This window comes from Dunckerocampus dactyliophorus, chromosome 16 (assembly GCF_027744805.1).
Source record: "Dunckerocampus dactyliophorus isolate RoL2022-P2 chromosome 16, RoL_Ddac_1.1, whole genome shotgun sequence".
Taxonomy (NCBI): domain Eukaryota; kingdom Metazoa; phylum Chordata; class Actinopteri; order Syngnathiformes; family Syngnathidae; genus Dunckerocampus; species Dunckerocampus dactyliophorus.
In genome coordinates, this window is record NC_072834.1 from 22,456,594 (window position 1) to 22,481,893 (window position 25,300).

The 25,300-nt window shown below is 41.9% G+C and overlaps 1 protein-coding gene across 2 annotated transcripts in view; it reads right to left on the reverse strand.

Annotated features, from left to right (window-relative positions):
• The window catches only part of gabra3 (gamma-aminobutyric acid type A receptor subunit alpha3), a 141,802-nt gene that overhangs the window by 62,784 nt on the left and 53,718 nt on the right, over positions 1-25,300 (reverse strand). For both annotated transcript variants that reach the window (XM_054754332.1, XM_054754331.1), the window contains exons 3-4: positions 3,595-3,716; positions 837-904 (exon numbers count right to left, since the gene is read on the reverse strand). In XM_054754332.1, coding sequence (XP_054610307.1) covers positions 837-904; positions 3,595-3,716 — 190 coding nt within the window. The remainder of the gene's footprint in view (positions 1-836; positions 905-3,594; positions 3,717-25,300) is intronic.

A 25,300-nucleotide genomic window follows, 5' to 3' on the forward strand; every position in this document is an offset into this window, starting at 1 on the left:
ACGCGCCAGCAGGCAACAAAACGTAGCATGGTGGATGGCAGAGGACAAGTCAGCGAGCGAGAAACAATTAAGCCACCATTGAGGTCCAGTGTGTGGAAACACTTTGGTTTTTGCAAAGAGGGAGATGTCCTACATAAGTCGCTCGCTGTTTGTTGGATGTGTAAAGGTCAAGTAAAATACCACGGCAACATGACAAATCTCTCCATCCACCTACTAAGGCGCCATGGGATTTCACGCCGTCCAGGCACCTCTTGGAGCAGCAACACAAGGGTAACGTCAGCTCTGCGGAAGCCTCAGGCCTCACCAGCATGTTTAGGCAGAGACTAGGGCAAAACTCAGCACAGGCGAAAAACATCACAGCAACAATTGCCAAGTTTATTCAAATAAAATGTGAATGCATTTGCCATTAATTGTTGTTTACTTGTTTGTTTATGTCCATAATATATTCCCTTATAAAAAAAATAACGTGAATCTAGGAAAGTGTCCAGTATCCAGGTATTTATTTCACACTGATTAAATTTTTCACAAAAAAAACGTTTCGGATTGTATCGCTCTAAATGAACCAATATCATCCTTGAATGGTATGGGCAATCACTAATCATGATACGAATCGAATTGGTTTTAAAACAAATCGTTCCACACCTGGTTTACATTGTTTCCTATTGGGGAAAAATGTTTCTGTTTTCATATGTTTTGGTTTTAGACGGACCCACAAAAAAATTAATACAAAAACCGAGCTTCCGCTGTATGTTGTCTAATTCGAATAAAATACCAACCTCATATATTTCCTTGATGTTAAAATTTGATAACGATAAACAGCAGAGAAGAATACTCACCATATCTGTATCTGACACTGGACCAAAACTTGTCACATAAATGTTTGTCTTCACTTCTGTCACGCTCTCTGTAAAGAAAAGAGTGGAACATGTTACACAGGGCACAGGTTCAGTCAGCCCTGTTGAGCAGATTATCCATCCATCCGTTTTCTAGAACACTTGTCCTGTTCAGGGTCGTGGGGAGCTGTAGCCTATCCCTGCTGACTTTCGGCAAAAGCCGACCACACTCTGAACTGGTTGTCAGTCACAGTCACCAACATAACAACCATTCACACCACTACATTGTCATTAAACAGGCTTTTTTGTTTATCACAGATCTGGATCCTTCCTGCCATACACAATCTGGATGTGAGAATTTTCACTCAAAAGTGAAAAGCATCAGACGAGCAGAACATAAGCGCTGACTCAGCCAGGCTTGTTAAACTGATTGTTTATGGCATCAATTAACTAAGCTCTTTTATTGGTAGTCAGGGTTAGAGGAATAATCATCTACTCAGAGATCAAAGTAAAAATTCTTATTATCAAAGGAAAACTGCACTTTTTTTTTACAATTTTGCCCATCATCCACATCCTTATGTGAGTGTCTTTCTCTTTTCTGTGCTTTCTTCGTTACCTTTCGCTAGTGGCCTGAGGCATTGTGAGCGAGTGGTGAAGCTAGTCGCTAGCCGGCTAGTAGCTAGCCGGTGAGGTGTGGCGAGGTGTCACTACGCCAGGACCACATCGCTGTCGCTTGGTTAATATGCAGGTCACATTATGTAAATGGAGGGTTGTTGGCGCTTTTCTCAGAAGGCTTTCTAGGCGGAACAGGTGCGTCCCATTACGTGCATTCTTAGCTGCCTCTTTTTATGTTTTTTTTAATCTTTAGAAAGCACAGAAAAGAGAAAAACATGTGTTTACGTCCCACATAAGGATTGTGCATGATGGGCAAAATACCGAGAGTGCACTTTTCCTTTAAGTTTAGAAGAAATAAATTTGAGGCTAACTGGTTAGCTTACTAGCTTGCTAGATTACTAGCAAGTGGCTGTCTCGAGTCCCTGCAGCATAAGAGTTGCAACGTGGTGTAGACAAAGAATAATAGGAGTGCGTAGGTGACTAGGGGTGTTATTTCATGTCTACAGGGATCTAATATTGATATTGAGATTGATCTAATATTACAAACGGCATTTACAAAGTCATTAACAGGTTTTCTATGCTCTAACTCCGAAAATATTGAATTTATTAACATTGATTGTTGTATCGCAGAAATTCTTATAACGCGATCGGGTCTGGAACCGATTAACCGCTATAAAACAGGGACAACTGTATTAGTAAATATGTCTGACTTAAACTTGTTTTGTCCAAAAACATCCTATTTGACACAAAATAATGTTTCTCATAACATCTACCCCAAAATATTTGAAACCCTGTTGCACATGAAGGAAATACAGGAGCTTAGCTAGGAACATATGGCCCTCTGTGGCTATTCAATTAGTTGCCATTACAGTCATATAGACATATCATAATCACGTTAAATGTGATCATCTATTATGCCTCTCCAATGTGTTTTCTGCTCATTTTCTGCAATAATTACACGTATCGTTGCACATTATATTAAAGAATCTGTTTAAAATGCTATATATGACGAAAACCATCATCACGCAGCAATTCAATTAAGAGCTGTGGCATTAATTATAAGGAAGAACACGCTTTGATTTTGATGCATTAAGTAGGACACGATGTGAGATTCGAGATAGGCCGAAATCTGTCTTCCTCTCTTTGTGGGTTGAATCAGCTCCTTTGGGGGGGATGTGCGAAGCAGGCTTTTGGGCTCTTGGTGAGACAAATAGCTTCCCCCTGTAGCACAACAACTAGAGAGTGATGAGGCTTTTATCCAAAAGTGAAGGAGATACTTTGCACTAACTACGTCCCAGACCTAAGAGACCACCCACAGGTGAAATCTCCGCTCCTCTGGCGAAGAACCCCCGTGAGAGGTGAGATCCACTTTCACATGAATCATCCCGAGGACACAAATAGTTCTCGCAAAGTATGTGATTATCGCAGAGCTGCATCAGCAGTTTGCATGGCGGGCATCGGCGGGGGGCAGAATGAGTTTGCCATTTTTTCTGTTTACAACAATGCATCAGCGTGAATAGATGCTGATGAAAATGAAATTATACTATACAGTCTGATTATCTGAGATGTTTGCACGTAATTATGTCTCATCGAACTCTTTATGTCCGGAATCAACCTTCGAGTAATAACATTTCCATTTTGCAACCATTTTTAAAAGGATTAATCTGCAAGAGAAATGACTTACTGTCACACTAAACGGATACATCTATAATTCCAACATGAACTACCCCCACATCCTCTGACTGGGACAAACAAGCCATGGATGTATTGTGCCTGATTCCTCTGCTGCCTGGTTAGAGCTCCAAAGTCCTGTAGCTTGGTGGTCTGCAGGCCGGTAGCTATGCTTGTGGCCTCAGCAGCGCGCAACCAAGCAGAAGCACACATTCCAGCTGGATGACTGAGAAAAGTCTGCTCAAGCATGTGGCCTTGCTTTGTTGAAGATTTGGAGGAAATGGCACCATTTAGATGGTTTCCTACCGACATATGTGCTTGTCGGTCATGACTGAAAGCTTTCACTCGGGGACAATGCACCCAATAGCCGATACTTGCTGTGCACTACACACAACAGCTGGTATTTGTGTGTTGTTTAAACATGAAGCACGGTTATCAGTGCCCATAAAACGTACTGTACCTATATAAGTCTTACCTCCTAGCCCAGGACGTAGTCTGTTGTCATACCCATCCAACAGTCTGTCTAGGATTTGGGTGTAAATGGTGATGTTATCTTTACTGTCACCAGGCAGTGGTTCTTTGTGTCCAACGACAGCCCTGCAGAAAGAAATGGAAGAACTTTACACAAAATATAGGCAGCAAGACAAATTATATAGCATACAAGAATATTTCTACACATAAATATTTGAACACGGTCAGAGTCACACATGGAAAGCCTTTCCACAAGTGCTGGAGAACCCGGCTGGTAGGTGAACCTCAGATACGATGCGGTTCTCATCTTGGTCGTGGAACACTGGACCAGCTAGAGGGTATTGGCGGGTGCATGGGAGTTTGCTCACATGTACTTGTCCACATGTGCTTTGAGGACCTGGAGAAGCCCTTAGGTACTTCAGGAGTACAGGGTCTGAAGCCCCCAGCTTCCATGTACAGTTAGCAAGAGCTTGGTTGAAAATGTTGGACTCCACCAAAGCTGACTTGTTGCTAGTTCTGTTCTTTATCATCATGGATAGAATTTTTGTCAAATGCCTCATGTCCTCCAGTGGAAGTCGGGGAGGTGGCTGGAACGGGGCCTACTTGTTGCCCCATTACCCAGACCAGGGTAATGGAAGAAAATGGCTGGACGGATGGATGATTATTTGAAATAGACTATGTGTCTCAATCAGTTAGAATTAGTTAGAGCAGGGGTATTCAACAAGAATTCTAATAGGTCCAGATATAGAAAATTTCCTCAAGCTAACGTCCAGTCTGGTCCCAAAAACTTACATGCTGCGTGTTGAAAATGTCCCCCGATCCGTGTTTTGGACCCCTCTGGGTTAGGAAAACGTTTTGCTTCGTCTCACAATTTGACAATGCCACTTTTTGTGGCCACAGAGCATATTACTGGTTTTGTGCTTCCAAAGGGAAGAATGAACATAAATGAGCGTGTCCATTCCGGGTTGAAAGCACTGACCACTTTTCTGTTCTTTGAGTGCAATGTGTATTTATCACTGGTCTCCCTGTTCACTCACTCCTCCACCATTGCTGGTGGCCAGGGCGAGGCAGAGTGCGAGTAGCAAGCAGGCACAGGCGGGACATATCTCTCTTCTTTCCCCGTAACGTCCCCTCATCTTGCTGTCCTCTTTATCCCACCATCACTTGTTTCTCGCTGTCCACTTTATCCGCACATTTCACTTGTTTCTCACTGTCTACTTTATCTGCACCTATCACTCGTTTGTTGTTGTCCACTTTATCCACACTTATCCGTCGTTTCTCGCTGTCCACTTTATCCACACCTATCAGTCGTTTCTTGCTGTCCACTTTATCCGCACTTATCACTCGTCTCTCACTGTCCTCTTTATCTGCACCTACAGTATCAGTTGTTTCTCACTGTCTACTTTATCTGCACCAATCACTTATTTCTCGCTGTCCTGTTTAGCCGCACCTATCACTAGTTTCTTGCTGTCCTCTTTAGCCGCACCTATCACTCGTTTCTTGCTGTCCACTTTATCAACACCTAGCAGTCGTTTCTCACTGTCCTCTTGATCTGCACTTATCACTTGTTTCCTGCTGTCCACTTGTATGTCTTACTCGTTCTTCCGTGTCGCTCGTGTCACTTCTTTCCTCTTTCATCTGTCTTTGTTGTATTTATCCCCAAAGCACAGATTTGATTGACTGAGTAGCATCACATGGGATGGCTTATCTCGCATGCAATTGGTCAGTGGATTTCCAGAGCTGATCAACCAGTACCGTACAAGCTATAAAAGATGCGCCGGTCAAAACAGAAGCGTCAAAACTTAAAAGTAGTTAAATATTGACAATTAAATCCATTGGACGGTGTCTGCACTCGAACCGCGGTCCACCAGTTAGTGATCCCTGAATTAAGAATATTCTGGTAAAAGACAATCTCTGCTGCTCTAGTAATTATATTCTTGTAAATGTCATCTTTTCCTCATCAACTTAACTCCTTGCTGAAAGCTTTGATTAGAAAAATCATCACACGGTTTAAGCCACCAGTTATTAAAGATTTTTCTAAAATTAAATGTCCTATACTCCTTGTGACTCTATAGAAAGGCAATAGAGTGCTGATGAGTTAATGACTATAGTCTTCTAATTAAACGAAAATCCCCCGAGAGGATAAAATATCCAAGTAACCCCCGATCAGCAAACTCTCTGGCAAACTGATACCGGCATTGTTGCGGTGGGAGTGGATGCAGTTTTAAGAACAACCAACCTGAATTAAGTTTAAAGGGAAGTGTAGCAAATCGTTCCTCGTAGAAAGGCCTTGTGAAGTTGCATTTGCCCTGCAATAAAGAAAACTAACATCCATCAGAGTCCAGCAAGGGCTACAACCTCAGCCTTTAAAACACTTACTGGGTGAAGTTCAAAGCTTAAAAATGTCGACGCAACGTCTGCTTAAGTCATGTGGCCATTTAAAAGCTATATACTAATATTAGCGTTGTCCAGCCATCCCCCCGTCCTGCTGGGCTCAAACCAGGGTCCGTAGAATGAGCGCCGAGAGCACTCGCCCGGACTCTTTAAGGTGTCAGGGAGTGAGGTTTGCCAACGTGCAGCCGCACAGCTGCACCAGCTGGCATTCTCTTATATATTAGTACTCATGCCATCATGTAATCAGCAGCTCATGTGGCAAAATACCCAAAAACATTATTACCAGGAACTTTGTATTCCAATGATAAGTAATGTCTAATTTTGCATCAATCACACATTAATCAAAAAGCCTTTGTAGCTTCTGTAAATACACCAGTCGATAACAATGTATAATGAACAGCCTTGCGTGTGTGTGTGTGTGTGTGTGTGTGTGTGTGTGTGTGTGTGTGTGTAAAGCAGCTGGCGTGTTTTAAATGAAGCACACACTTACTCAACGCACATTTTACTGATGGCATTTTGAATGCACAGAGATGCCGTGACATGCTTGTTGTGCCATTCATCCATGAGCATTGCCTCACGGTGCAGCATAATAATGCACAGCCCCACGTTGCCAGGATCTGTACAAAATTCCTGGAAGCTGAAAACATCCTAGGTCTTGCATGGCTGTGTTCAGGATTGGCGTATACGGTATTTGAGGCAAATGGTGGTCACACCGCATATTCCGGGTTTGAATGATCTCAAAACAGGCACAATACTGTAATCCCTAACACGGGCTACTGTTGCAACCAAGCTAAAACTCAAATCTGAACCATAGGTGTCACTTCCTGTCTGCCACCACACTCAATTCTACAAGTACTGGAACTTTACATTAGATTGACATTGATGAGATAAGATTTAGAAGGTCGTATACAGGTTTTTTTCAATGCTCTAACTATGAAAATATTCCATTCCAGTACAGAAACCTACTTTGTGCTAATTCACTTACCACGGTTGTGTCTGGAACCAATTAACTGCGATAAACAAGGGACTATTTTTGTTGAGTGTTTCTATCAGAGGTGGGAGCGAGTCAGTGTTTTGCAAGTCTCAAGTAAAAATGTGCAAGTCCAAGTCAAGTCTCAATGCAAGACAAGACAGGTTGAGACAAGTCCGAAGTCATAGACTTGAAATTCTCGAGTCCTTACAAGTCATAAGCACTGTTTAGTGTAACAACGTTACATTTGACAAATACAATCAATACATTTTGAATCGTTTTATTTTTTTAATAAAATAAGATCAGTGTGACCTAGTCACAGAAAAAGGGTGCTGATATAGTAGCTTTCTAGATTTATGTCATCCACGCATTTGTTCTTAAAACTGATTGGACATCAAAAGATGCATTCAATGTAGGCAGATTCTGTGGGAAAATATGTCGGAAATGACACAATAACAATCACGTTTGTTGAATCCTTTGAATGGGGACACATTTTACGCAAAACATTCACTGAAAATCTCAAGTCATCAAACAAAAGTCCCGAGTCATTGATGTCAAAGTCCAATTTGAGTTGCAAGTCTCTGCGGTTGGGGTGCACGATAATTGTCCGACTGATAATTATTCAAGATATTATTATGACATCATAATCATAAATTTGATGACATTTGATGACACCGATAATTTAAAAAAACACTTCAATGAGGCAAGATTACCCGTACTCTGCGGGTGAGCTAATCAAGCGCTCCTTTTTTCTCCTGCCTGTGATGTACCCGAATACAATGCACCTTGCTGGGGCACAGCAGATGGCTTCATCCCCTCTATACTCTGGTTCTCCTTATAGTAGTGATGTGGTAGTAGCAAGTCCACACCTCTGGTATACTGTATGTAAGCCCAGACCCTCTGCAATTGTTTTTAACCCGATAAGCTTTGACTTAGTCTTAGACTTTGAGTAAAAGCATTTGAGCGCAAAAAAGGTATCTGCAATTTAATTCAGTGTCAAGTGAAGAATAACCATCCAAAATGTTTCATAACTTTGTGGAACGTCACTCTGTCTGACATCCAGCGGAATTTTGAGTTTCTGTATTTTTAAATTATGCATACTTGTCCGACTTTGTCCTTTAAATAGCTCATTTTGAACTCGTAACTGTCAAGCTGTCTTATTGCGTATTTGTCACCATCAATGTGAAGTGGAAGCTTGGTGCTTAAAAGTGAACTGCGTTTATTTGATCAGAGGACGAGAGAAATGAATAAATGATATGTGAAGCAAGTCTGGGAAAACTTCACAAATATTAACGTTTTGGTTTTGTACAAGAAAATTAATATGAATGTAGCTTTTGGGATTTACTGAGACAGGAGAAGAAAACAAAATGTAGAATAGGAAAAATTAATGGTATTAAAAAACTGTTAAAGACCAAACAAATGGATTCAAACTGGCCTGACCCAGGAAATGAAGGACAGGAAAAGGAAGTGGGGACGCCTGAAAGGTGAAGGTATTGTAACAAGGAGGAACGGAAGACAGGAAAAATAACATAAGAAGATACAGTGCATACATGTTGGATATCCACTTATTTGGCTGAAGCAAGTCCTTAGCCTTGGAGCTGCTTGCAAGGTAGATAACACTTCTTCCCTCAGAAAGTCTAAGCGCTAATGCCCCTTTATCCGATCTCCCTCGTCTTCTCCTCGTCTCGTATCTGTGGTCCAACAGGCCACACACATTTCTTGGACACATACCGGGCCGGAACCTTCATTAGCTTCCTAACTTCTTCCTGATTGATGGCCATTTTAACTCCAGTGCTCATTACTCGCTTCCTCGCTCCAAGAATTTTGTTGAATTGCCCAAAAAGCAATTAGACAAAAACAGAGGCTTTTTAGGGTTAGGAATGTTGGAAAAAAAAAAAATCCTAGGCTTTATATCGATGAGGTAGTAGGATGAATAATTAGGATTCAGGGGCCAGTTCTAATTGATTGATTGTACTGTATGTCTGGATATTTTAGTCTATGTGTTGTATACAGTATAAGTATTCATGCCCTCCACTTACGCCATGTCTCACGTCATGCTGCAAAGCCAAACTTTTGATAATATTAGAGGACACACCATCGTTCAGACGGATACAGTGTTGTCAGCCAGTAAAACTGCAATTCATCAGTCCATAAAACTTTAGTCCTAAGACTTTTTTAGGCTCATCTCTGCACTGTTTGGCAAATTTCAGCCTGGGCTTTCTGTTATCCTTGCTAATGAGTGGTTTGCATCTTTTGGTGTAATTTTGTTCATGAAGGCGAGATAGTGATACCGTCACTCCTGCCCTCTGCAGGTTGTTGCTGATGTCACCAACAGCTGTTTTAGTGTCCTTCTTTACAGCCCTCACAATGTTTCTGTCCTCACTTTCTGATGTTTTCCTTGGTGTACCGGTTTGATGTCTGTTACTTAGTACACCAGCGTTTTCTTTGTTCTTCAGGACATTCCGAATGGTTGTAGTGGCTATGACCAATGTTTGTGCAATGGTTCTGATTGATTTTCCATCTTCTCTCTCAGATTCACAATGGCTTGTTTTTCACCCATACACGGCTCTCTGGTTTTCATGTTGTTTCACCTCTAAATGCAGTCTAAACCTATCCTACCCAATCTGAAACAGAGTGTAGACATTCAGTGATATTTACTGATTGAATACGCAATGCAGTAGGACACACATGTGACAAAACACACCTGATAGGTCAAAACGGCAAAGTATTTTATGGCTTTAGCCTCTCATCCACACAGAAACTGTGTTGTGGGTGCCCTGAAACGGTATTTTTTTTTTAAATCTGAAAACGCCGGCTTGTCGTTTCTGAGTAGAAAAAAGTAGAAAAAACGATAATCTCACTGACACGTGACCACAGGTGAGCTTTCACGACAAGCCAACATGATATCTGAATATTTCGACTGACATGACTCACACCAGTCGACATCTCCTGATATTTTGTTGTCTTATTCTTCAAAATAACTCGCGTAAATAACGCCACTTCGTCCCAAGTCTACATGAGCCCTGGAAAGCGGAAGACGACAGACTTATGCGCATGCGCTCTTTCTTCTTCTATGGTTTGGTGTGCCACTGGTTCTGTCTATGTGGCACAAAAATCCAGGAACGTTTCCGTGTGGCCAGGCCCTCAGTCACATGTTCCAATACTTTTTGCTCACATGATAAACTGGTGAGTTCAAACAAAAGGTGCAATCCTCTAAGCTGTGCGCCCGATTCAGATGTAAACACCTGGAAATAAAAGCTGAAACATTGCTCTTTTGATGTCAAACCCAAATGTTTTCAGTCTACAGCAAAAATAAAGGAAATGGCATCACTGTCCAATACGTCTAGAGGGCACTGTACATGGAACTTTGGGTCAAAAAGTAATTGACATTTCGGTTTTGTTTAGCTACTTTGGTAACATTAAAAGCTAAAAGAACTCCAAATTTGGCCAGTGTGTGAATAACCTTGGGCTTAATAGTCTTCAAAGGCTGTGGCGTTAAGTGCTAAGTGGTAGCTACAAAACCCTTCCAAGGCAACTACAAGCTGGGGTGTCAAAGTGGGAGAAAATGTGTAATGTTAGCCCAGGGCCCCCCCTGGGCTTTTGTGAAGCTTGAAATATTTTTTTCTTTTATTTAAATATTTCTAAAAACCGAGGTCATGCATTTTGCTGTGAACGTTCAATAACGGGGTAGACAGAAAAGTCTCTTAAACCTTTGCTCTTTTTCCGCTGCAAGAGGCCTTGCTTATGCAGTTCAAACATCCCACCGCGTTCAAAGAGAGAAAGCTTTTTTGCCTTTGCCATCAAGAGATCATGCCAGTGTGAACACCTGACATAACATCACATTCAATCCACATTTTTGCCTTTGGCTCTTAAAGGCTGTGGTCCTACTTGCAATTTTTCAACTGGTCTTCAAATTTTGTTCAGTAGTGTACTGCTGTCATGTCATTTGTCTTTCTATTAATAAAATACAGTAAAATGGGCGACATAGTTGCAAAGGGGGATTAATCATGATGAATTAATTTGAAAACTGTGGTTACAGTCATCCCTCGTGCTTCCAGTACCGCTCCCTCACTATATTGCTTTTTTTTATGTGGTTTTGTGGTTGACTATGGCCTATTATTATTCCGAAAATAACTTATATGTAGTATTGTGGTCACTAGGCATCGGTAATGTCATGAGACGATTACGCTACCTTTGACACTGCATGGAGAAAGAGCCAGCAGAGCTGAGCCGACATGCCATGGCTCAGACCGCGGACGTGCCATGGCTGAGATCGAATGAATAAAAGGTTCAACTCTCATTTCGTGTGGAATTGCTAAGTTTTTGGCTTCTTTGTCATTCTTCCCTTCTCCGTATGAAATACTTTCTTAAGTTTAAAATAATTGGAGAGGCTAACTGGTTATCTCTGTAGCTTGCTATGCTAGCAGGAGATGTCTGTTATGTCCCTGGAGCGACACCGTAGCCTGCGCAGTGTGGTGTAAACAAGGAATAACTGACTATAGGGGTGTTATTTCATATCTACAGGGCTCTAACAATGTTAAAACCTGTATTTAGAAAGTCATGAACAGGTTTTCTATGCTTGAAAGTATTCTGTTTATTAAAATTGAGTTTGAGAAATCCACTTATCGCGGTCAGGTGTGGAATCAATTAAACAATGGGACGACTGTAATCTGATTAAAAATGTTAATCATTTGACAGCCCTAATTATTATCATTATTTCCTATGAAAAACCTTGCAGGCTTCACAGTGTAAACAAAAAAAACAGCTCACAAATCATTAAATAGAACGAACATTAACCACAGTTGCAACTTTGACCTGAATCTCAACAAGTCCACAACTGACACAAGTGTGCTTGAACGCCTCCTCAGCCAAGTCACTCCTGAGGCCCTTACGTCTAATATGGTCACACACCTCCTAACTGGCAACAGCAGCCCTCTGCCCTGAGAGGCAAACACGACTGCAGCACGTCTCATCTCTGGCCAAGCCTGCAATCTTTTATCTGTGTGACTGCTTCGGTGCGCTCACACAAAACAAAAATTGTTCAACGTGTACGCCTAAAAACACTCTGGTCATTTCCATTTGCTACATCATTACTATCTTTTACATTCTTTCATCGCTTAGCTTGGTGAAGGAGAGGTACACATCTACAGTCCGCTTTGCAAATGATGTGGTTTTCAGAAAGGGAACTCAGTACAGACATAAAACGATCATTAAGGCATGCTTTTGCAGGAAATACATGTTTATTCAGTTTCTCTGGGATTTCCAAGAAGAGTTCCAAATCATTATACACATTGTAAAATCTGAGAATACATGATGACTCGTTGATTTAATTGATTTTCTGGTTCAGACGTCTAGCAGGGAGCGCACACATTTTTGTGGAGCAGACATCAGATGATCGCACGCTTGAAAAACACCGTCCATCTGTTTTCAGGAACAATAGACCAATACCTGTGATATGCTGCAATTCAATAAGTGCACCACAAACCTAGCAAGCCTCATTGTTTGCTTAACAAATGCAATTCTGGAAAGCGCTGATCTAAACTGAAGAGAAAAGACCAGGCACTCAGCTGGTTGAACATGATGATCGGTTGTAAGCGATGTAAGTTCATATGGAGTGAAGCAGTCTGAGCTATTCTTCTGAAGAAGAAATGTTGCAATGCACGGCATCTAAAAACATCCTACATACAGTATAACCTCTTCAGTATGTACAGGGAAGCTGATATTGTGAAGCTTGGCAAGATGAATATAAATGATTGTATACACTCCTGATCAAAATGCCAAGACCAGTTGAAAAATTGCAAGAATTTATATTTTTTTACTGTTGGATTTTAAGAAGGTTCTTAAAAGACAAGAAGAAATGGGAGTGAGACCAAAAACTAAGTACATTTTTTGAGGTAAGTAATTTTTTACAAACAAGCATGAAAGTGAAATAGGGTGGTCATGAGCCAATCAAACGTTTAAGAGCACAGCTTTTAAAAGCCAAAACCTTGGCAAAATTGTGGATTGAATGTGATTTGGTGTTCACACTCACGTGATCTCTTGATGGCAAAGGCAAAAAAGCTTTTTCTCTTTGAACGCGGTGGGATTGTTGAGCTGCATAACCAAGGCCTCTCACGGCGCGCCATTGCTGCTGAGGGTGGACGCAGTAAGACATTTGAAACTTCTTCAAACATCCTGAGGGTTATGGAACAAAAAAGTCAAGTGGCAGACCCAAGAAAATGTCACTGTCCCTGAGCCGGAAGATCCCATTGGCTGTCCGTCAAGACACGGGACCATCCTCGGCCTAAAAATGAAGGTTGTTACTGGTGCTGATTGCAGTCCAGTAAACGTCTTCAAAGGCCTTGTCTCCTTCAATGCCACAAAATTGCTCATTTGGAATTTGCAGGAGAGCACCAAACATGGGACATTGAAAGGTGGAAAAAAGTTTTATTCTCTGATGAGAAAAAATGTAATCCTGACGGTCCTGATGGCTTCCAACGTTACTGGCATGACAAGGAGATCCCACCTGAGATGTTTTCCACACGGCACAGTGGAGGGGGCGCCATCATGATCCTTCAATAGAACAATGGAGCTTCGGGTTGTGCAGGGGCGTCAAACGGCAGCTGGCTACGTGGAGATGTTGCAGGGGGCATCCCTCATGACTGAAGGCCCTCGTCTGTACGTCATCTTTAATGACTGGCTTTTTCAGCAGTACAAGGCTGCCTGCCTGACAAAGGTCGTCTTCCAGAGGAATAAGCTCACTCTTTTGGGCTATCACAGCGCAGTAGACGGTAATGGCTCAATGCTCCGTGTTCACTAATGCGCTTATGCAGTCTAATGGGATAGAAGCACTAGAAAGGTGGTATTGCTAAAATATGTGTGATTCATTTATTCTATCGATCAGACAGGTTGACCCATTGGTGCAGCGTGACATCATCGCCTTTAAAGATTGGATTATAGCTTGTAACTAATTACAAAATGATGATTTCATTTCAGACCTTCAGGTATTGTTCAACAAAACACTGACAGAAGGAATTCATTGTCAGCACTGAAGGATCTCTCCTTATTTTTGATGTATCCCCCTCCCCCAAAAATGAAAACCTGCACATCAACCAATCTCACACTTCATACAACGCTGATAATGGGCAACCCTGAGCACAGCCTCTACTTAATGAAAATGGTTGTGATAAAATGCAATTTGCACCCATGTGAGCTTTTGGAGCTTTATAAAATGCTTTTACCATATTTATAGTTTTTGCAGGAAAATTGAATATTTCAAACACTATCAACTATTTATAAATCATTTCCTGCATGAACTATCACCCATCAGTGTTAAATCCTTCCTGTATTTCTGACCATGAAAACATTCCTTTATCAATTGGGTTCATATTGATATCAATATTACTTCAGTAGTTATTCACAAAAATCTCATTTTCTGTAATGGCGGTTTTCTTCTGGATCTAGCTTCATAGCTTTTGAAGACACAACAAATCCGTTGGCACACTCCATATTCCACGGTGTCTTGGCTATATACTGTTCCATATACTGTATCATGATGTTTGCCGCATGTTTATAGCTTCATTTGTTGTCTACCTATGATCAAAATTCCAAAGGTCCACTATTTTTCCCTATTCTGGATCATAGTATCTGGAATTATTCCATTATCTGGATCAGTCTTTGATATTTTGTAGAACCTGCAGCAAACTTGTCTTATATTTTTCCTTGTCCTCTGACCATTTTAGTGGAGTTATATGCACAAATGCCAAAAATGGTCCTATCGCACAATGTTAAGGAACCCTTAAAAAAATTCCTGGATCCAGACGGTGATCCGGATCACCCCCAAAATGTAGTCAGTTCTTCTTCCATATCCCATTTCCGACAATTCCTGAAAATTTCATCCAAATCCATTCTGAACTTTTCAAGTTATTTTGAAGATAAACAAACAAACAAACAGATAGACGCGGGCAAAAACAGAAAACTGTGCTGCGTTTGTGCTTTGCGCTACGCTTTGTGGGGGTAATGATTTGATTATTTCTAGTGATTCGACCGGCTGAATCCTCTTTCAAAGACGGAAAGTATTCCTCTTCATTACTCTTTTGACAATTGAAGCCATCTGTTTGCCTTTTGCCCATTATCTCCTCTATTCATTTGCCTCACCCTGTCTGACGCGATGCACGAGCCACAGATGACATGTAAAAATCCACATATTCCAGTGCTTTGCCAGCTGAGGCCCTTATTGAGAAGTTTCACTGTGGAGCACCAGGGGCGAGTAAAATCAAATGAAGTTAATTAGCAAGGCTGCTTGAAGCTTTGCAAAAAAGATATTGAAACCCGATAACTTTGCTGGCTGTGGCTTTGGGAGACCTACTTTGTTTATCATGAATATTTTAACTCCGTGCACCTATCATCAAAAGCCGAGAAAACATGGGTGCTGAGTGGCGGGGTTCTAATTAGCCAAGCCCAAAATGATGCATGAGTTAACCTTTCCAACATGACTAATCTTCCTCACCAGGTCCTCCCGCTCAACAATGTGTTGATAAAGTTATGCAGCAGCGCATTATGTAGTGCGTTGTCTCTTATCAGTGGGTGCCATGTATCTTTTTAAAGCCTTAACAATGTGAAGGATTTGTCTTGGCTTGGTTCTTCTGTCTGCCACTTGCCTGTTTAAGAAGATAATATGCTCTGGAGACTGATGGAGGAGTTGGAATAGCTGCGAACAGAGCAGTTTTTCAGCTATGGTCGTTTATCTAGCTCAACATATTTGCTATTGTCGGCGTTTGAGTTTAATATGTGCTGAGGTAACACTGAAAATGAAAATGCATACAATTTTTTTTATATTCTGGAATCTTCCGTAACAAAGTATACGCATTTTCAAGAAATGATACTTGTTCTGGCAAGGCAGCGTTAGAACATTTTGCAATTTATGCATTTTTATTTGAAAAAAATCCCACTCTACTGAGGGAAAATAAGTCCTCCACATGCTTATCACCTGATTCCAATAGCCTTGGGTGTCTGGTAGGGTTGTGAACAATAAACCGGTGCGACCGGATGTCCAGTTTGACAAGCGAGAGATGCAGCTGCATCGGGAGCAGGCTCTTGGATGGATTGTAGAGGCATGCACCGGGTATTACAAGACTAGCAACCGGTTTATTATTAACTGATTATCGCGCATGCTCTGTAGCTTAGCATGACTGAAGACGAGAACAGATCTAAATAGCATTAGCAGCGGTAGCATTAGCAGCACGCTAGCTAGTCACCGGGAAAGATTATCAACACATCAGCAAAACATACGTACATTATAGCCATCTAATTGATCTTATTTATTATGGATTGTGTAAAACTGAGACCCACCATCCACCAGTACGAGCCTGGAGTTTGTTTTTCAGGGCGGTGCACCAAACAAATATACACATGAGCACGGAATAAGGTCATCAAATGTTACCTTAATGCAGTCCCACATAGCATCAGCATTTGTGACTAAATATGAGGTGGAAATTAGGGGGAAAATACAGCGCGGGAGAAAGTTAGACGGTGCGCTCAAGGACGGTTGAACAAAGTTGCAGCTCGCAACAAATAACTTAAACATGCAAAAACTGTGGGATTTCTAACTGTATATTATTTAAAAAAAAAATAATGGCTCATATTTCCAAAATTGATATCCATTTACATAAAATTGTATGTAGTTATTTATAAATTATTTTATTAGATTTTTTTTTTTTTTTTTACCATTGCACCTGAACCTGGTTCGTCCAGTGCAGGGGTCACCATGTAACCCCCGACGACCACATGAGGTGCCCGCAAGCCTGCTTTTCATTCAGGTTTTCAGTTATTAATGCGAGAACGCAAGAAAGAAATGCATTCTGAAATACAAAATGTGAGCATTTTGTTCATTTTCTAGCAAAACAGGCATATTCGCTTCATTCGGGTTGAAGCTATGAAAATAAATGTTCCAAAACTGAGACGCTCTCGGCCATTTTTGTTTTGTAAAAGCAGCTCTCACAAGAGAAAAAGGTTGGAGACCGCTGGTCTAGGTCACAACCGCTTGCTCGATTAATCGAAACAACAAACCTCAGCTGAATCGACTAGAAAATAATCGTTAGTTGCAGCCTTAAAATGAATGTTTTCTTTAACAGAGATTGCAAAAACTAAACAAGCACCAGGCCAGTGTTAAGCCAGTCCTACTTAGTCGTAGCTTACAATGTAAGGTTCACAGATATGGAGTATATGGATATGGAGTCAGTCAAAAGAAACAAAATAAAACAGGGTGCTAGCCCAGCCTTGATGAAAGCCTTTTTCCCCAGGTGGTCTTGCCTGGAACATGTTTTAAAGGTAGCCACCCTGGGGATTCAGCAAATACCTAAACTCTTTCTCTTTTTTTATAACTGCTGCTAGGTTATACTTTATGTCCACTGGGAGAGCCCATTTTTACACTTGGATATTGCACTGTTAGAAGAAAGTGGAATACATTTCAAACCCGACGCCACTGAAACCAAACAGAAATTTGCATATTCACGTGCTGCAAAGATACGCTAAGGACATTTATCTTTTTTTTTTAAGCAACATACGTGTCCAAGCTCAAAGCACGCTTCTAAAAAGTGACATCACCAAGCCTTTATTAGGCCCTCAAGGCCGTCTCTTATATTGAACATGCTATGTGCACACAAGCCAGAAATACACACATGCACAAACACCGAGGGAGAGACATCAGCGGGAGTGCATTCACAGAGCAGCACCTGGGGCATTTGGATCGTGAAAGTCTATCTCCAGGCAACTTTAGCCATGCTTTTCCAGCGTCCATATTTTTCATCCATCGTGAGTCTTGACCTGCCCTTAAGTCAGGGCTTTAAACACCGAGCTACAAAAAAACAACACAGCGCATACGGCATTGAAACAACAACAAAACACGATTCGTTAGCAGCACCGCCGGCCCACCCCCGCAATCTGCAGTTTACATACACTTAGAGAAGAAATCGAATAGCAATATTTGTACCACTGTCTTTAATTTGTGTGATAACGTGCCACTGAGTGGCACGTTATCACACAAATTAAAAAAAAAAAAAAAATTAAAAACTTGATGAATCTGCGATTTCATGTTTGACTTTCATGCTGCAAATGCATTTTCTTTAGATCGGTACAACATCCCTGTCAACGTTTGCATTGGAAAAAAAGGTTATTTTCCAGAAAATGAAGGAAAATTTCTGGTCTTTCCACCAGAACCCCAGGGTTCTGCCTACTGCCGTATTTTGAAGGGCTGACTTTACCGGCTACAGGACGTATCGCAACGATGTTTCCCGTGTGTCATCGAGCGGATCGGAAGCTCTGCTGTTCCGGCAGTACTGGCCGGGATTATTTTTTATTAAAGTTAAAATACGGGAAACTAATAAAACAGAAGGGCACCGGGAAAGAAGGTAAAATACGGGAGTTTCCCAGGGAAAACCTGATTCTGAAGGCCCTGGGCAGATTACACTGACCTGGCAACACATAGAAGCTGAAATCTGATTGGACAAAAAAATGGAAGATACGCATACATGTACTGGAAACAGTGCAGCTAAGAGACTTGCGACAAAATGAAGGTAATACACAGTTGGGAATAAATTCATCCAATTTCATGCAACTAAAGTTTAAGAATTGAAGTCGTAAATGTAGATCAGTGTTTCTGATCATGTTTAGGCCAGCAGAGAAGGCTGTGCCTGGCACCACTGTGTTACACAAATGTGCGTTAACAGCCTGTTGAAATGTTATTATATAGAAATCAAATGGCTCTGAAGCGTTCTATGGCGATAGATTCAACATGCTGCACACGTTGTCAAAATTCTTAGTCACAGCTGCAATCCAACATTCCTGGCACTGGCGCGTCTTTCCATTTAATGCACTATAAACTGCCAACTTCTCTCATATACACTCTCTATTCCTCTGGCTTTTCACCATAAATCCTCCGCATGACTCGATCGAGCAAAGGCAGAGTAGGACAGGTCTTTGCTAAATGCAGCTCCAAAAATGAATAAGGCGCTTTGTCATTCAGTGGATTTTTGAGTTGGAGTTGACAGCAGTCGTATGCTAATTTCCCCGGCCTAGACGATAATCAATCTTAAATGGCATGCTCAGAAATGGCCAGGAAAAGAAAAGTGGCACTTCAAGAGGAGTTGACTGAAGAGTCTGCACTCGTGCTCAAAGCGGGTTCGGCTTCTTTCTTATCTGTACAGCTGTCACGCTGCCACTTTGCGGCTCAAGCACACACACACACACACACACACACACACACACACACACACACACACACACACACACACACACACACACAAACAACCAGGAAAAGGCCACTTGGAGAAAACACAGACCTCCTCCAACGTCCATGCAAGGTGGTTGATTTGTTTGTTGTTTTTCTTATGTTTTAGTTTAGCAGGATGACATCAACATCAGCTGATTTCTATGAAGGAACGTCGAAAGGATGCATAGAAAGAACCCGTTCAGAATCCACATTCATTTGGCCAAGGAACTGTATAAAGGTGATGATAAATACTTTTTTTTGCACTGCAGTCGTCCCTTACTATATCACGGTTTGAATATCGCTCTGTAACCATATCAAGGTTTTAAAAAAAATTATTAAGTAATAAATGATGGCTGCTTCGTGGTTGACTGTGGCCTATTATTAGTCCAAAATATTGGAAGACAAGTTCTATGTAGTATTGTGGTCAGTAATGCTATGAGACATGACGTTAGATGACATCACCTTTCACACTGCATGGAGACTGACGACTGAGCCAGCAGAGCCCAGCCCACATGGCCTGGATGAGATAGAGTGAAAAAAAGGTTCTCATTCCGTGTGGAAGTGGTACGTTTTTGGCTTCTTTGTCCTTCTTCCCCACTCCGTTTGAAACACTTCGTTAAGTTAAAATAATTGGAGAGGCTAACTAATTAGCTCGCTAGCTTGCCATGCTTGCGGCAGCCGTCTGTTATGTCCTTGCAGTGGTCCCGTAGCCTGCATGTAAACAAAGAATAGCATTGACTCATATATCATGGAAATTCATTTAACAGACACGGTCGCGTCTGGAACCAATTAGCCGTGATAAACGAGGGATGACTATTTAACTGTGTGGCAGTGCAAAGTTTATATGGACTCTACAGCAATTGTTCCCACACTTTTTAAAGAGCTTAATGTCAGCTGACTGATGTTATACGACATCTACAAAGTGACTTTTACCTGCAATCGACCCACACTCGATCACGATCGACCTGATGGGCACCCCTGCTCCATAGCAGACCACACACTGAGTGCCTTTGAAGGCATCCAGTTAGTATTTCCAAGTAAGATAGAGTTAGCGTTTGGCGAGGGGCATTTTGTCACAGTCATTAAAGTTACATATAGTTTCAATATCCTGGCGTCGTCTGGAACTGCTTAAAAAGCATGGGGGGTGGAGGGGGGATGCAGCACTACGAACGAAGGCTGAAGGTATGACGGCCAGGAAATGATCAAACACCGAGATAGCATCTGAAATGCGTGCTATCATTGCGGGTGACATCAATCTACTCTGATTCACTTCTGAGACGAACGCCACGGTGCCACGCGTGTCGCTGATATCTGCAGCGATGGCAGCGATGCTATCAGCCGCAATGAAGGAATCATTTGTAACTGTAAGCACGCTCCATGATATTCTGTGCTGTGACGAGACGGAAAAGCTGACTCTGTAGAAGATGTGGTTATTTTTCATGCACGATGGCACGTACAGCAGGTCGGTAGAAAGTAGGGGTGCAAAGACACAGGAAATTCACGGTTGGGTTTGATTCAATACTTTATTTAGTAGAAAAAACAAATAGAAGACCAGACGAGCACATTTACATAGAAAGCATGTTTGCAGGTCATATTTTCCACCATTTATTCAAGAGCCGAGAGTGTAGCCGGCATTGCGTGCGTAGCACAACCTGTGTATGACAGCAGGCTGTTCGACCATACTGCAACATTAACGACGTTTGAATGACCTTCCATGCAGACGCCTTTAGGACGCCAGACGAGTGAGTGGATTTAACACCATTATGTCTTTGGCGGGGGGAAGCTATGAGTAGGTGATAATGGAGTGTGCACTTGTATAGAAAGTGTACATCGCTACTCTTTCATCACACACTTCTACATTTAGAGTGTCATTGCATCCAGTGGCATCTTTGTTCCATACTGCAGTTGAAGTACGACAAAAAAGTATCTGCCAAAAATAATGACAAAATACCAAAAAAGATTTGATTGTCTTCTTATTTAACATATTTGCAGGTTTTGTTAGTAAAGTACATGAAAGAAAGAAAGAAATGCATTGTGAAATACAACATGTGAGTTGTGGACACCAGCATTTTGGTCATGTTCTGGTAAAACAAGCATATTCGCTTTGTTTGGGTTTAAAAATAATAAATAAGGGCAAAGTCGCAAGAACTTGGGAATTTGAACCGCCGTTGTACACGAAGTCCTTCATTTTATGAGACTCAACTCCGTGCCTTTTCTACCAATTCAGAAAGTTGCCCACTCAGAGATTACATCACATGCAGTAGAGTTCCATAATGCCGCTCGACTCAATGGCACAGTGAATGTTCATCACTTCTAACAAAATGGACAGCCAGAACAGAACATGAAAACAGAACATGCCCTGGGAAAACAGGACGTTTGGTTTGGATAATCTGACACAACATGTATATTTATATGTAATATAATATATACTATATGTGTGTGTATGTGTGTGTATATATATATATATATATATATATATATATATATATATATATATATATATATATATATAGTATATATATATATGTATAGTCAAACCTGTCTTAGCGGACACCTTTATAGAACGACCACCTGCCTATAGCAGCCACTGAAAAATCCCCCGCAGCAAACTTACATGTTATAGACCCTGTGTATAGCAGTCACCTGTCTAACGCAGCCAGCGGCCACCCATTTTGTCTCCCTTGGTCAATATCTGACTGCATATAGCCGCCAAATTACCAACTCAAGTAGAAGCTTCATGCACGAAAAAGTTTCGTTTTTCAATCAATGACGCCGTCGTGTGTAGACTTTAATTACTGAGACCTAGCTCAGTCACAATCATTCACAAGATCCACACAAACTGTCAGTTGTTCCACATAAAAAAGCCGTCTTCTTTTGAGCTTGCTATTTCCTGGTCAAACATGTAACTTTAAGAGCATTTGCACCAAAACATTACCGCAAAGTAGGCTGGGAACAGGACGTGCTCCCAGCGACGCTACAATAAAAAAAAACATACGCTAGCATGCATGCGGCAGCGGGAGCAAAACTGAGTTCGGTTGTACTTAATTGAAGTATTTTAGAATGTACTCACGTTATTTTTGATCAATCCTCATCCACAAATCCATCAAAGTCCTCATCTTCTGTATTCGACACAAACAAAGCCATCTTCTTTTCCGTTCGCTACTAGTCTGTTAACTTGTCAGTGTTATTCAGCTCCGAAGCAAAGAAGGAAACTTCTCCTGTTGCTTCTGCCAACTTTATTTACTGAACGGGGCCACCAGACAGCAGCTCAGAACACACACACATCTCTCAGCATCGTCTCTCCTTCCTGCTTGCCCACAAGGCAAAGGTTAAACAAGCCCCACTACATAGCTGTCCAGCCAATGCCTGTAAGAAATGACACCGTTTATTTCCTGGTGTGCACTGGTCAATACTGTAATGCCGCTTGTTGTGGGGAAGGAGAGACTCACGTCGCCGATGCACTTTAATGGCTTTATTAACAGCGGAGAACACTGCAGGACTTTACATCCACGCCAACATAAACACACTTCCCAACTCTCTCGAAACTCACAGCTAGCACTGAGCCTAGCTCTCCTGCTTGGGACGCCCACCGTCACTTCCCGTGACTTCCTGATGAACTAAAGCTGTAATGACACTCTGCCGTATAAAAAGTAAAATATAAAAAACAAGCGTAAGACATTACTAGCACAGCTTTGTTCTGTGGGTGGTGGATATATTCTATCAGTTATTATTAAGCCTCTAGCTTCCTTTTAGTAAGTAAAAACCTTGGCTATGATTGCACTACATTGTCATGTAGACCTACAAAGTACACTTGGAAGAACAAGAGGTGAATAAATGTATTGCAACTGATGTGAAACTGATGAGGGGTAGGATTAAATAAGCTTTGCTTCTTCCTACTCCTTTTTGGACATGCAAAATTGTGAATTGTACTATGTGATGTGCTTACTGTTTGACTCATATTCATGTTCAGGATTAAAACCATGAACCATGAACCATGATAATAACAAGCCTAGTAGTGCTGTACAACTTTTATCCGCAGTCCGCAGTGCCCTCTACTGGTCAACATTATTATTATTATTATTATTTTCCCTTTCTTTTTCTTTTTTTTCCTCTACTGGTCAACATTCAAACTGGACACCAACCTGTCTATAGAGGCCACCTGTCTATAGCGGCCACTTTTGCTAGACTCTGCAGACTCTAGCCTCTATATAGAACAGATCAGATGACGGCTGAGATCATGACATTTGGCCAGGATGTCTACCGGACGCCTCCCAGAGGAGGTGTTCAGGGCACGGTCGACCAATTGGAGGCTTTGGGGAAGACCCAGGACACGTTGGAGAGACTATGGCTCTCAACTGGCCTAGGAATGCCTCGGGATCCGCCGGGAGGGGCTGGACCAAGTAGCTGGGGAGGCTTGCTTAGGCTGCTGCCCCCGCAACCCGACCTTGGCTAAGCGGAAGAAGATGGATGGGATGGATGTACGTTTATTACAGTTAATTGGTTCCAAACCAGACCGCGACAAATTAATTTCTGCAAAGCAGAATTCAATATTAATAAACGGAATATACATTCTTAAACAGAGTGGGGAGAAAGGACAAAGAAGCTAAAAACTTACCACTTCCACACGGAATGAAAGGACAACTTTTTTTTCCACTCAATCTCAGTCACGGCATGTCCGTCTCAGCCATGGCATGTCCGTCTCAGCCATGACATGTCCGTCTCAGCCATGGCATGTCCGTCTCAGTCACGGCATGTCCGTCTCAGTCACGGCATGTCCGTCTCAGCCATGGCATGTCCGTCTCAGCCATGACATGTCCGTCTCAGCCATGGCATGTCCGTCTCAGCCACGGCATGTCCGTCTCAGTCACGGCATGTCCGTCTCAGCCATGGCATGTCCGTCTCAGCCATGACATGTCCGTCTCAGCCATGGCATGTCCGTCTCAGCCATGGCATGTCCGTCTCAGCCATGACATGTCCGTCTCAGCCACGGCATGTCGGCTGGGCTCTGCTGGCTCAGTATCCAGTCTCCATGCAGTGTGAAAGGTAATGTAATCTAACGTCATGTCTCATAACATTACTGATGCCAAGTGAGCACAATACTACATAGAACTACATAGCAGCCATAATTTATGAGTTAATTATTTTTTGAAACACTGTGATATAACAAGGGAGCACTATTTGAACCGCGATGTTGCGAGGGGTGACTGTAATGTATTATATGTTTGGGGTGTATCTGTTTTCATAACTCCTTTTTTAAGATGCTGCAGCCAAATGGATTATTTGCTGTTTTATTTTTTTTAAAGCACTTTTTATTTCAAACACATGGAAATGTTGAGCTTTCATCTTCAGACTCTTTCCCTCCAGTCTTAAGCAATTTCTTCGGAGAGGGTTGATTCAAAATGATCCAACTGTAACAAGAGGGGTGAATCTATCCGCTTCAGTCTAATGGAACCTGAAATGTTGGCACTGGTGCCGCGGCCTTCAAACATTGTTGTTTTGCCCAAGTTTTCACATTACGGTGTCGCTGAGCAAAATGAAGTACATTAAGAAAATGCTCCGCACGGCAGAAAGTGATATTGGAGATTTCTGTTGACAAGTGAAATGCATTATATTGTCCTACAAAATAAGTGTCTGAATACGGAATGCAATTGGTTCCGGGACTCTCACGGGGGTTTCACTCTGACGCGTATTGGGCGCAGTTTCAGAAAATTTAGGGAATCCAGTTCGCCTCATGTTTAATTCATGCCCCCTGGGGATGTCTGCTAATTGGTTACACCTTCGCTATATCAATTGAAAATTGACTGAAAGTCAAATGTCATTAGCGCACAGCTCATTTGAATTCTGAAAAGTCTGCGTGACCTCTCGTTTTACATACGACCGCTTCTGAAAACATAGTATTTGTCAGCGTTACTACCTTGTATACTAAATATGTACTCCCAGCCGTGCTTTTATGGATGTTACATCACCTTGCATTGAGGATGCCTCACAGTTGGGTTCAGTTTTGGTCGTTATGTTGGAAAACTGCCATGCGGCCCAGTTTCCAAAGGCAGCGGTTCCTGCCCCATCAATGAACCTGCAGCGCCCCCAAAGCGGGCAGCA